The sequence below is a fragment of the Oncorhynchus gorbuscha genome, linkage group LG21 (assembly GCF_021184085.1).
Source record: "Oncorhynchus gorbuscha isolate QuinsamMale2020 ecotype Even-year linkage group LG21, OgorEven_v1.0, whole genome shotgun sequence".
NCBI lineage: Eukaryota > Metazoa > Chordata > Actinopteri > Salmoniformes > Salmonidae > Oncorhynchus > Oncorhynchus gorbuscha.
In genome coordinates, this window is record NC_060193.1 from 2,774,516 (window position 1) to 2,787,142 (window position 12,627).

Consider the following 12,627-nt stretch of genomic DNA (forward strand, 5'->3'; position numbering starts at 1 on the left):
GTGCACTATATAGGGAATAGGGCTCTGGTATAAAGTAGTGCACTATATAGGGAATAGGGCTCTGGTATAAAGTAGTGCACTATATAGGGAATAGGGCTCTGGTCTATAGTAGTGCACTATATAGGGTCCTGGTCTCTCTGTGTTATTGATGTTGTTAATTCCATATTAGTCTGATGGCCTGTCCTTCGGTTGGTGTCTGATGTAAAGATGATTTGAAGACTTCAACGAGACCATGTAAGGTTTACTCCCCGTGTGACCTGCTGTCTGACTGGGAATGAATGTCAAATGTATGTATCTCTCTGTCTGTTGTTGAATTAAATGTATTTTGAGTTTGATCCCCGTAGGTCTGCTTTTACTAGCTATAGGTCTGCTTTTACTAGCTATAGGTCTGCTTTTACTAGCTGTAGGTCTGCTTTTACTATCTATAGGTCTGCTTTTACTAGCTATAGGTCTGCTTTTACTAGCTATAGGTCTGCTATAGGTCTGCTTTTACTAGCTATAGGTCTGCTTTTACTAGCTAGAGGTCTGCTTTTACTATCTATAGGTCTGCTTTTACTAGCTATAGGTCTGCTTTTACTAGCTATAGTTCTGCTTTTACTAGCTATAGGTCTGCTTTTACTAGCTATATGTCTGCTTTTACTAGCTATAGTTCTGCTTTTACTAGCTATAGGTCTGCTTTTACTAGCTATATGTCTGCTTTTACTAGCTATATGTCTGCTTTTACTAGCTATATGTCTGCTTTTACTAGCTATATGTCTGCTATAGGTTTGCTTTTACTAGCTATAGGTTTGCTTTTACTATCTATAGGTCTGCTATAGGTTTGCTTTTACTAGCTATAGGTTTGCTTTTACTATCTATAGGTCTGCTATAGGTTTGCTTTTACTAGCTATAGGTCTGCTTTTACTAGCTATAGGTTTGCTTTTACTAGCTATAGGTTTGCTTTTACTAGCTATAGGTCTGCTTTTACTAGCTATATGTCTGCTTTTACTAGCTATAGTTCTGCTTTTACTAGCTATAGGTCTGCTTTTACTATCTATAGTTCTGCTTTTACTAGCTATAGGTTTGCTTTTACTAGCTATAGGTCTGCTTTTACTAGCTATATGTCTGCTTTTACTATCTATAGTTCTGCTTTTACTAGCTATAGTTCTGCTTTTACTATCTATAGTTCTGCTTTTACTAGCTATAGGTCTGCTTTTACTAGCTATATGTCTGCTTTTACTATCTATAGGTCTGCTTTTACTAGCTATATGTCTGCTTTTACTATCTATAGGTCTGCTTTTACTAGCTATAGGTCTGCTTTTACTATCTATAGTTCTGCTTTTACTATCTATAGTTCTGCTTTTACTAGCTGTAGGTCTGCTTTTACTATCTATAGTTCTGCTTTTACTAGCTGTAGGTCTGCTTTTACTATCTATAGTTCTGCTTTTACTAGCTGTAGGTCTGCTTTTACTATCTATAGTTCTGCTTTTACTAGCTGTAGGTCTGCTTTTACTATCTATAGTTCTGCTTTTACTAGCTGTAGGTCTGCTTTTACTATCTATAGTTCTGCTTTTACTAGCTGTAGGTCTGCTTTTACTATCTATAGTTCTGCTTTTACTAGCTGTAGGTCTGCTTTTACTATCTATAGTTCTGCTTTTACTAGCTGTAGGTCTGCTTTTACTATCTATAGTTCTGCTTTTACTAGCTATAGGTCTGCTTTTACTAGCTATAGGTCTGCTTTTACTAGCTATAGGTCTGCTTTTACTAGCTGTAGGTCTGCTTTTACTAGCTATAGGTCTGCTTTTACTAGCTATAGGTCTGCTTTTACTAGCTATAGGTCTGCTATAGGTCTGCTTTTACTAGCTATAGGTCTGCTTTTACTAGCTATAGTTCTGCTTTTACTAGCTATAGGTCTGCTTTTACTAGCTATAGGTCTGCTATAGGTCTGCTTTTACTAGCTATAGTTCTGCTTTTACTAGCTATAGGTCTGCTTTTACTAGCTATAGGTCTGCTATAGGTCTGCTTTTACTAGCTATAGGTCTGCTTTTACTAGCTATAGGTCTGCTTTTACTAGCTATAGGTCTGCTTTTACTAGCTATATGTCTGCTATAGGTCTGCTTTTACTAGCTATAGGTCTGCTATAGGTCTGCTTTCACTAGCTATAGGTCTGCTTTTACTAGCTATAGGTCTGCTATAGGTCTGCTTTTACTAGCTATAGGTCTGCTTTTACTAGCTATAGTTCTGCTTTTACTAGCTATATGTCTGCTATAGGTCTGCTTTTACTAGCTATAGTTCTGCTTTTACTAGCTATATGTCTGCTATAGGTCTGCTTTTACTAGCTATAGTTCTGCTTTTACTAGCTATATGTCTGCTATAGGTCTGCTTTTACTAGCTATAGGTCTGCTATAGGTCTGCTTTCACTAGCTATAGGTCTGCTTTTACTAGCTATAGGTCTGCTATAGGTCTGCTTTTACTAGCTATAGGTCTGCTTTTACTAGCTATAGTTCTGCTTTTACTAGCTATATGTCTGCTATAGGTCTGCTTTTACTAGCTATAGTTCTGCTTTTACTAGCTATATGTCTGCTATAGGTCTGCTTTTACTAGCTATAGTTCTGCTTTTACTAGCTATATGTCTGCTATAGGTCTGCTTTTACTAGCTATATGTCTGCTATAGGTCTGCTTTTACTAGCTATAGTTCTGCTTTTACTAGCTATATGTCTGCTATAGGTCTGCTTTTACTAGCTATAGTTCTGCTTTTACTAGCTATATGTCTGCTATAGGTCTGCTTTTACTAGCTGTAGGTCTGCTTTTACTAGCTATATGTCTGCTATAGGTCTGCTTTCACTAGCTATATGTCTGCTATAGGTCTGCTTTTACTAGCTATATGTCTGCTATAGGTCTGCTTTTACTAGCTATAGTTCTGCTTTTACTAGCTATATGTCTGCTATAGGTCTGCTTTCACTAGCTATAGGTCTGCTTTTACTAGCTATAGTTCTGCTTTTACTAGCTATAGTTCTGCTTTTACTAGCTATAGGTCTGCTTTTACTAGCTATAGGTCTGCTTTTACTAGCTATAGTTCTGCTTTTACTAGCTATATGTCTGCTATAGGTCTGCTTTTACTAGCTATAGTTCTGCTTTTACTAGCTATATGTCAGCTATAGGTCTGCTTTTACTAGCTGTAGGTCTGCTTTTACTAGCTATATGTCTGCTTTTACTAGCTAGAGGTCTGCTATAGGTCTGCTTTTACTAGCTGTAGGTCTGCTTTTACTAGCTATAGTTCTGCTTTTACTAGCTATAGGTCTGCTATAGTTCTGCTTTTACTAGCTATAGGTCTGCTTTTACTAGCTGTAGGTCTGCTTTTACTAGCTGTAGGTCTGCTTTTACTAGCTATAGTTCTGCTTTTACTAGCTATATGTCTGCTTTTACTAGCTATATGTCTGCTATAGGTCTGCTTTTACTAGCTGTAGGTCTGCTTTTACTAGCTATAGGTCTGCTTTTACTAGCTATATGTCTGCTATAGGTCTGCTTTTACTAGCTATAGTTCTGCTTTTACTAGCTATATGTCTGCTTTTACTAGCTATAGTTCTGCTTTTACTAGCTATAGGTCTGCTTTTACTAGCTATATGTCTGCTATAGGTCTGCTTTTACTAGCTGTAGGTCTGCTTTTACTAGCTATAGTTCTGCTTTTACTAGCTATAGGTCTGCTTTTACTAGCTATAGGTCTGCTTTTACTAGCTATAGGTCTGCTTTTACTAGCTATAGGTCTGCTTTTACTAGCTAGAGGTCTGCTTTTACTAGCTATATGTCTGCTTTAGGTCTGCTTTTACTAGCTAGAGGTCTGCTTTTACTAGCTATAGGTCTGCTTTTACTAGCTAGAGGTCTGCTTTTACTAGCTATATGTCTGCTTTAGGTCTGCTTTTACTAGCTAGAGGTCTGCTATAGTTCTGCTTTTACTAGCTATAGGTCTGCTTTTACTAGCTATAGGTCTGCTTTTACTAGCTATATGTCTGCTTTAGGTCTGCTTTTACTAGCTAGAGGTCTGCTTTTACTAGCTAGAGGTCTGCTTTTACTAGCTATAGGTCTGCTATAGTTCTGCTTTTACTAGCTATAGGTCTGCTTTTACTAGCTATAGGTCTGCTTTTACTAGCTAGAGGTCTGCTTTTACTAGCTATAGGTCTGCTTTTACTAGCTATAGGTCTGCTTTTACTAGCTATAGGTCTGCTTTTACTAGCTATAGGTCTGCTATAGGTCTGCTTTCACTAGCTATAGGTCTGCTTTTACTAGCTATAGGTCTGCTATAGGTCTGCTTTTACTAGCTATAGGTCTGCTTTTACTAGCTATAGTTCTGCTTTTACTAGCTATAGGTCTGCTTTTACTAGCTATAGGTCTGCTTTTACTAGCTATAGGTCTGCTTTTACTAGCTAGAGGTCTGCTTTTACTAGCTAGAGGTCTGCTTTTACTAGCTATAGGTCTGCTATAGTTCTGCTTTTACTAGCTAGAGGTCTGCTTTTACTAGCTATAGGTCTGCTTTTACTAGCTATAGGTCTGCTTTTACTAGCTAGAGGTCTGCTTTTACTAGCTATAGGTCTGCTTTTACTAGCTATAGGTCTGCTTTTACTAGCTAGAGGTCTGCTTTTACTAGCTAGAGGTCTGCTTTTACTAGCTAGAGGTCTGCTTTTACTAGCTATAGGTCTGCTTTTACTAGCTATATGTCTGCTATAGGTCTGCTTTTACTAGCTATATGTCTGCTATAGGTCTGCTTTTACTATCTATAGGTCTGCTTTTACTAGCTAGAGGTCTGCTTTTACTAGCTATAGGTCTGCTATAGGTCTGCTTTCACTAGCTATAGGTCTGCTTTTACTATCTATAGGTCTGCTGTAGGTCTGCTTTTACTAGCTATAGGTCTGCTATAGGTCTGCTTTTACTAGCTATAGGTCTGCTTTTACTAGCTATAGGTCTGCTGTAGGTCTGCTTTTACTAGCTATAGGTCTGCTTTTACTAGCTATAGGTCTGCTTTTACTAGCTATAGGTCCAAGCCTAATCCAGTGTTATACCACAGTTTAACCAGCAGGAGGCACTGTCCCCCCTCTGAATGGAGAATCTGGTACTGCAGCACAGGATATGAGGCGTGGTTGGATGGATAGCATGCAAGGGGTGGGTTTTAAATTAGGTACATTTTCCATTTTATACACAGTACCAGTCAAAAGTTTTAGAACACCTACTCATTCAAGGTTTTATTTTATTTTGTAATATTTTCTACATTGTAGAATAATAGTGAAGACATCAAAACTATGAAATAACACATATTGAATCATGTAGTAACCAAACAAGTGTTAAACAAATCAAAATATATTTTAGATTATTCAAAGTAGCCACCCTTTGCCTTGATGACAACTTTTCACACTTGGCATTCTCTCAACAAAATAAGAGATTCCAGGGAGCATTTGAAGGCAGCATGCTGGTAGTGTATATACATTTATGACCTCACAACTGGGAAGTAAGAGATTCCCGGGAGCATTTGAAGGCAGCATGCTGGTAGTGTATATACATTTATGACCTCACAACTGGGAAGTAACAGGTTCCTGGGAGCATTTGAAGGCAGCATGCTGGTAGTGTATATTCCTCTTTGAGTTGTCAGTGGCCTGTAAAGGAGACGAGGTTGAATCCTGCCTGGAAACAACCTGCGCACAACGTCCTTGTCAAGTCTACTTCCTGACAGAGCGAGAGCCCGAGAGAAGCACACTCTTGACTATGTACTGACACAGTGAGCGTAGCCTTGCTTTTGAGAAAGACCGCCGTAGGTAGACTTGGCACACTGCCCACAAAATGAGGTGGAAACTGAGCTGCACTTCCTAACCTCCTGCCCAATGTATGACCATATTAGAGAGACATATTTCCCCCAGATTACACAGACCTACAAAGAATTCAGAAACAAATTCAAATGTTGATAAACTCCCATATCTACTGGGTGAAATTCCACAGTGTTCCATCACAGCAGCAAGATGTGTGACCTGTTGCCACGAGAAAAGGGCAACCACTGAAGAACAGACACCATTGTAAATACAACCCATAATTATGCTTATTTATTGTTGTACTTGAACTATTTGCACATCATTACAACACTGAATATACACACAATATGACATGTGTAATGTCTCTATTTTGGAACTGTTGTGAGTGTAATGTTTACTGTTCATCTTTTGTTTAACTTTTGTTTATTATCTACTTCACTTGCTTTGGCAACGTAAACCTATGTTTCCCCCATGCTAATAAAACCCCTTAAATTCAAATTGAGAGAGAACCACAGGGAGACAGAGAGCATCCTGTCAGAGGGGAGGGCCAGGGAGACAGAGAGCATCCTGTCAGAGGGGAGGGCCAGAGAGAGAGAGAGCATCCTGTCAGAGGGGAGTGCCAGAGAGACAGAGAGCATCCTGTCAGAGGGGAGGGCCAGAGAGAGAGAGAGCATCCTGTCAGAGGGGAGGGCCAGAGAGACAGTGAGCATCCTGTCAGAGGGGAGGGCCAGGGAGAGAGAGAGCATCCTGTCAGAGGGGAGGACCAGAGAGACAGAGAGCATCCTGTCAGATGGGAGGGCCAGAGAGACAGAGAGCATCCTGTCAGAGGGGAGGGCCAGAGAGAGAGGGAGTGAGCATCCTGTCAGAGGGGAGGGCCAGGGAGAGAGAGAGCATCCTGTCAGAGGGGAGGACCAGAGAGACAGAGAGCATCCTGTCAGAGGGGAGGGCCAGAGAGACAGAGAGCATCCTGTCAGAGGGGAGGGCCAGAGAGACAGAGAGCATCCTGTCAGAGGGGAGGGCCAGAGAGACAAAGAGCATCCTGTCAGAGGGGAGGGCCAGAGAGAGAGAGAGCATCCTGTCAGAGGGGAGGGCCAGGGAGAGAGAGAGCATCCTGTCAGAGGGGAGGACCAGGGAGACAGAGAGCATCCTGTCAGAGGGGAGGGCCAGAGAGACAGAGAGCATCCTGTCAGAGGGGAGGGCCAGAGAGAGAGGGAGTGAGCATCCTGTCAGAGGGGAGGGCCAGAGAGAGAGGGAGTGAGCATCCTGTCAGAGGGGAGGGCCAGAGAGACAGAGAGCATCCTGTCAGAGGGGAGGGCCAGAGAGAGAGGGAGTGAGCATCCTGTCAGAGGGGAGGGCCAGAGAGAGAGAGAGCATCCTGTCAGAGGGGAGGGCCAGGGAGAGAGAGAGCATCCTGTCAGAGGGGAGGGCCAGAGAGAGAGAGAGCATCCTGTCAGAGGGGAGGGCCAGGGAGACAGAGAGCATCCTGTCAGAGGGGAGGGCCAGAGAGAGAGAGAGCATCCTGTCAGAGGGGAGGGCCAGAGAGAGAGAGAGCATCCTGTCAGAGGGGAGGGCCAGGGAGACAGAGAGCATCCTGTCAGAGGGGAGGGCCAGGGAGACAGAGAGCATCCTGTCAGAGGGGAGGGCCAGGGAGACAGAGAGCATCCTGTCAGAGGGGAGGGCCAGGGAGACAGAGAGCATCCTGTCAGAGGGGAGGGCCAGGGAGACAGAGCATCCTGTCAGAGGGGAGGGCCAGGGAGAGGGAGAGAGCATCCTGTCAGAGGGGAGGACCAGGGAGAGAGAGAGCATCCTGTCAGAGGGGAGGGCCAGAGAGAGAGAGAGCATCCTGTCAGAGGGGAGGGTCAGAGAGAGAGAGAGCATCCTGTCAGAGGGGAGGACCAGGGAGAGAGAGAGAGCATCCTGTCAGAGGGGAGGGCCAGGGTTGTGTTTCAATAGTCTTAAGCAGCTTCCTCTCCCTCGTCTGTCTCCCCTTCATCAACCAACTGTGCAAGTGAAAACAGAACTTTGCCAGCACTCCTCCACCACAGCTCTCAAACTCAACTCGAACCAGGTGGGTGTTTCCCCTCTAATCAGGGACTGAATTAGATCTGGGACACCAGGTAGGTGATTCCCCTCTAATCAGGGACTGAATTAGATCTGGGACACCAGGTGGGTGATTCCCCTCTAATCAGTGACTGAATTAGATCTGGGACACCAGGTGGGTGATTCCCCTCTAATCAGGGACTGATTTAGACCTGGGACACCAGGTGGGTGAGTCCCCTCTAATCAGAGCCTGATTTAGACCTGGGACACCAGGTGGGTGATTCCCCTCTAATCAGGTGGGTGAGTCCCCTCTAATCAGGTGGGTGATTCCCCTCTAATCAGGGACTGATTTAGACCTGGGACACCAGGTGGGTGATTCCCCTCTAATCAGGGCCTGATTTAGACCTGGGACACCAGGTGGGTGATTCCCCTCTAATCAGGGCCTGATTTAGACCTGGGACACCAGGTGGGTGATTCCCCTCTAATCAGGGACTGAATTAGACCTGGGACACCAGGTGGGTGATTCCCCTCTAATCAGGTGGGTGAGTCCCCTCTAATCAGGGACTGAATTAGACCTGGGACACCAGGTGGGTGATTCCCCTCTAATCAGAGACTGATTTATATAATAATAATAATAATAATAATATATGCCATTTAGCAGACGCTTTTATCCAAAGCGACTTACAGTCATGTGTGCATACATTCTACATATGGGTGGTCCCAGGGATCGAACCCACTACCCTGGCGTTACAAGCGCCATGCTCTACCAACTGAGCTACACAGGATTTAGTGATTCCCCTCTAATCAGAGACTGATTTAGTGATTCCCCTCTAATCAGAGACTGATTTAGTGATTCCCCTCTAATCAGAGACTGATTTAGTGATTCCCCTCTAATCAGAGACTGATTTAGTGATTCCCCTAATCAGAGACTGATTTAGTGATTCCCCTCTAATCAGAGACTGATTTAGTGATTCCCCTCTAATCAGAGACTGATTTAGTGATTCCCCTCTAATCAGAGACTGATTTAGTGATTCCCCTCTAATCAGAGACTGATTTAGTGATTCCCCTCTAATCAGAGACTGATTTAGTGATTCCCCTCTAATCAGAGACTGATTTAGTGATTCCCCTCTAATCAGAGACTGATTTAGTGATTCCCCTCTACTCCTGGCCTGATTTAGTGATTCCCCTCTAATCAGGGACTGATTTAGACCTGGGACACCAGGTGGGTGATTCCCCTCTAATCAGGGACTGATTTAGACCTGGGACACCAGGTGGGTGATTCCCCTCTAATCAGGGACTGATTTAGACCTGGGACACCAGGTGGGTGATTCCCCTCTAATCAGGGACTGAATTAGACCTGGGTTATATTAGTAATCAGGTAGAAGTGAAAACTGCAGAGTTCGTAGGGTCAGAGTTGAATGCCTACAGTATGTTGAGGATACAGAGGAGACGAGGAGAAGTGACTATAGTCTACTAAGAGACAGCCCAGCTAGCGGTTTGTGGTCTGTGACTCAATTCCTGTCAGAGAGAGACGCTGAGGGGAAACATACTTTACTTTCGTCTCTACACGTGTGACAGACTTGGTACTGTCCAAACCCATCAGGTGATAAATCATCAATATGCCATCGATCTGCATTCAGATCTATGTCCTGGGTGAGTTTATCAATTGTGTATGGTTCTACAACACTTATTTCCTCTCTCAATTATCTCTCTGTTCTCTCTCCCTCTCTGTTCTCTGTGTTATTTCTCTCTCTCTGTTCTCTGTGTTATCTCTCCCTCTCCGTTCTCTGTGTTATTTCTCTCTCTGTTCTCTGTGTTATCTCTCTCTGTTATCTCTCTCCATCTCTGTTATCTCTCTCCCTCTCTGTTATCTCTCTCTGTTATCTCTCTCTGTTCTCTCTCTCAATTATCTCTGTTATCTCTCTGTTCTCTCTCAATTATCTCTATCTATTATCTCTCTATTCTCTCTCCCTCTCTGTTCTCTGTGTTATCTCTCCCTCTCTGTTCTCTCTCTGTTCTCTCTCTCAATTATCTCTGTTATCTCTCTGTTCTCTCTCTCTCAATTATCTCTATCTATGCTCTCTCTCTCTCTGTTCTCTGTGTTATTTCTCTCTCTCTGTTCTCTGTGTTATCTCTCCCTCTCTGTTATCTCTCTCTGTTATCTCTCTCTGTTCTCTCTCTCAATTATCTCTGTTATCTCTCTGTTCTCTCTCTCTCAATTATCTCTACCTATTCTCTCTCTCTCTGTTCTCTGTGTTATCTCTCCCTCTCTGTTATCTCTCTCTGTTATCTCTCTCTGTTCTCTCTCTCAATTATCTCTGTTATCTCTCTGTTCTCTCTCTCTCAATTATCTCTATCTATTCTCTCTCTCTCTCTGTTCTCTGTGTTATTTCTCTCTCGCTCTGTTCTCTGTGTTATCTCTCCCTCTCTGTTATCTCTCTCTTCTTTCCATCCATTCCCTCCCTATCACAGTGATCTGTTTAGTCGGATGAGTCTGAATGAGCTGCTTCCTCTATTTCTCCTGTCCTCCAGGCCTCCTGGTGCTGATGGGGTCCAGAGCAGAGGAAGTTTCTGTTGAAGGAAGTATATCCATCAACTCCACCTCCAACCCTACTGATACCCCCTCTACAGCCAGCCTGAGCCCCTCTACAGCCAGCCTGAGCCCCTCTACAGCCAGCCTGAGCCCCTCTACAGCCAGTCTGAGCCCCTCTACAGCCAGCCTGAGCCCCTCTACAGCCAGCCTGACCCCATCTACAGCCAGCCTGACCCCATCTACAGCCAGCCTGACCCCATCTACAGCCAACCTGAGCCCCTCTACAGCCAACCAGACCGCCCAGACTACATCGTCAGGGTTGACAGCCCTCAGCCAATCACAGGGCAGGGAGACCACGGAAACCACAACATCATTACCAGGTAACGGACAACTTGTGTGTGTGTGTGTCTATCTTTAGTCCCTGCTCTCTCTCTCTGTCTGTCTTCAGTCCCTGCTCTCTCTCTTTCTGTCTGTCTTCAGTCCCTGCTCTCTCTCTCTGTCTGTCTTTAGTCCCTGCTCTCTCTCTCTCTGTCTGTCTTTAGTCCCTGCTCTCTCTCTCTCTGTCTGTCTTCAGTCCCTGCTCTCTCTCTCTCTGTCTGTCTTCAGTCCCTGCTCTCTCTCTCTCTGTCTTCAGTCCCTGCTCTCTCTCTCTCTGTCTGTCTTCAGTCCCTGCTCTCTCTCTCTCTGTCTGTCTTTAGTCCCTGCTCTCTCTCTCCCTGTCTGTCTTCAGTCCCTGCTCTCTCTCTCTCTGTCTGTCTTCAGTCCCTGCTCTCTCTCTCTCTGTCTGTCTTCAGTCCCTGCTCTCTCTCTTTCTCTGTCTGTCTTCAGTCCCTGCTCTCTCTCTCTCTCTGTCTGTCTTCAGTCCCTGCTCTCTCTCCCTGTCTGTCTTCAGTCCCTGCTCTCTCTCTCTGTCTGTCTTCAGTCCCTGCTCTCTCTCTCTCTGTCTGTCTTCAGTCCCTGCTCTCTCTCTCTCTCTCTCTCCCTGTCTGTCTTCAGTCCCTGCTCTCTCTCTCTCTCTCTCCCTGTCTGTCTTCAGTCCCTGCTCTCTCTGTCTCTCTGTCTGTCTTCAGTCCCTGCTCTCTCTATCTGTCTGTCTTCAGTCCCTGCTCTCTCTCTCTCTGTCTGTCTTCAGTCCCTGCTCTCTCTCTCTCTGTCTGTCTTCAGTCCCTGCTCTCTCTCTCTCTCTCTCTCTGTCTGTCTTCAGTCCCTGCTCTCTCTCTCTCTGTCTGTCTTCAGTCCCTGCTCTCTCTCTCTCTGTCTGTCTTCAGTCCCTGCTCTCTCTCTCTCTCTCTCTGTCTGTCTTCAGTCCCTGCTCTCTCTCTCTCTGTCTGTCTTCAGTCCCTGCTCTCTCTCTCTCTCTCTCTCTCTGTCTGTCTTCAGTCCCTGCTCTCTCTCTCTCTCTCTGTCTGTCTTCAGTCCCTGCTCTCTCTCTCCCTGTCTGTCTTCAGTCCCTGCTCTCTCTCTCTCTGTCTGTCTTTAGTCCCTGCTCTCTCTCTCTCTGTCTGTCTTCAGTCCCTGCTCTCTCTCTCTCTGTCTGTCTTCAGTCCCTGCTCTCTCTCTCCCTGTCTTCAGTCCCTGCTCTCTCTCTCTCTGTCTGTCTTCAGTCCCTGCTCTCTCTCTCTCTGTCTGTCTTTAGTCCCTGCTCTCTCTCTCCCTGTCTGTCTTCAGTCCCTGCTCTCTCTCTCTCTGTCTGTCTTCAGTCCCTGCTCTCTCTCTCTGTCTGTCTTCAGTCCCTGCTCTCTCTCTCTCTGTCTGTCTTCAGTCCCTGCTCTCTCTCCCTGTCTGTCTTCAGTCCCTGCTCTCTCTCTCTGTCTGTCTTCAGTCCCTGCTCTCTCTCCCTGTCTGTCTTCAGTCCCTGCTCTCTCTCTCTCTGTCTGTCTTCAGTCCCTGCTCTCTCTCTTTCTCTGTCTGTCTTCAGTCCCTGCTCTCTCTCTCTCTCTGTCTGTCTTCAGTCCCTGCTCTCTCTCCCTGTCTGTCTTCAGTCCCTGCTCTCTCTGTCTCTCTGTCTGTCTTCAGTCCCTGCTCTCTCTATCTGTCTGTCTTCAGTCCCTGCTCTCTCTCTCTCTGTCTGTCTTCAGTCCCTGCTCTCTCTCTCTCTCTCTCTCTGTCTCTCTGTCTGTCTTCAGTCCCTGCTCTCTCTATCTGTCTGTCTTCAGTCCCTGCTCTCTCTCTATCTGTCTGTCTTCAGTCCCTGCTCTCTCTCTCTCTGTCTGTCTTCAGTCCCTGCTCTCTCTCTCTCTGTCTGTCTTCAGTCCCTGCTCTCTCTCTCTGTCTGTCTTCAGT

The 12,627-nt window shown here is 45.1% G+C and overlaps 1 protein-coding gene across 4 annotated transcripts in view; it reads left to right on the top strand.

The window, feature by feature from the left end:
• Window positions 1-25: 25 nt before the first annotated feature.
• Window positions 26-12,627, top strand: part of LOC124008443 (cell wall integrity and stress response component 1) — a 34,039-nt gene continuing 21,437 nt past the window's right edge. Inside the window, exons 1-3 of one of the 4 annotated variants that reach the window (XM_046319722.1) lie at window positions 26-287; window positions 5,039-5,133; window positions 10,344-10,724. In XM_046319722.1, the coding sequence (XP_046175678.1) occupies window positions 10,358-10,724 (367 nt within the window). In that variant the 5' untranslated portion in view covers window positions 26-287; window positions 5,039-5,133; window positions 10,344-10,357. Of the gene's footprint in view, window positions 288-5,038; window positions 5,134-8,626; window positions 9,465-10,343; window positions 10,725-12,627 lie in introns of those variants that run through there. The other 3 variants (XM_046319724.1, XM_046319721.1, XM_046319720.1) reach the window with 3 other exon arrangements.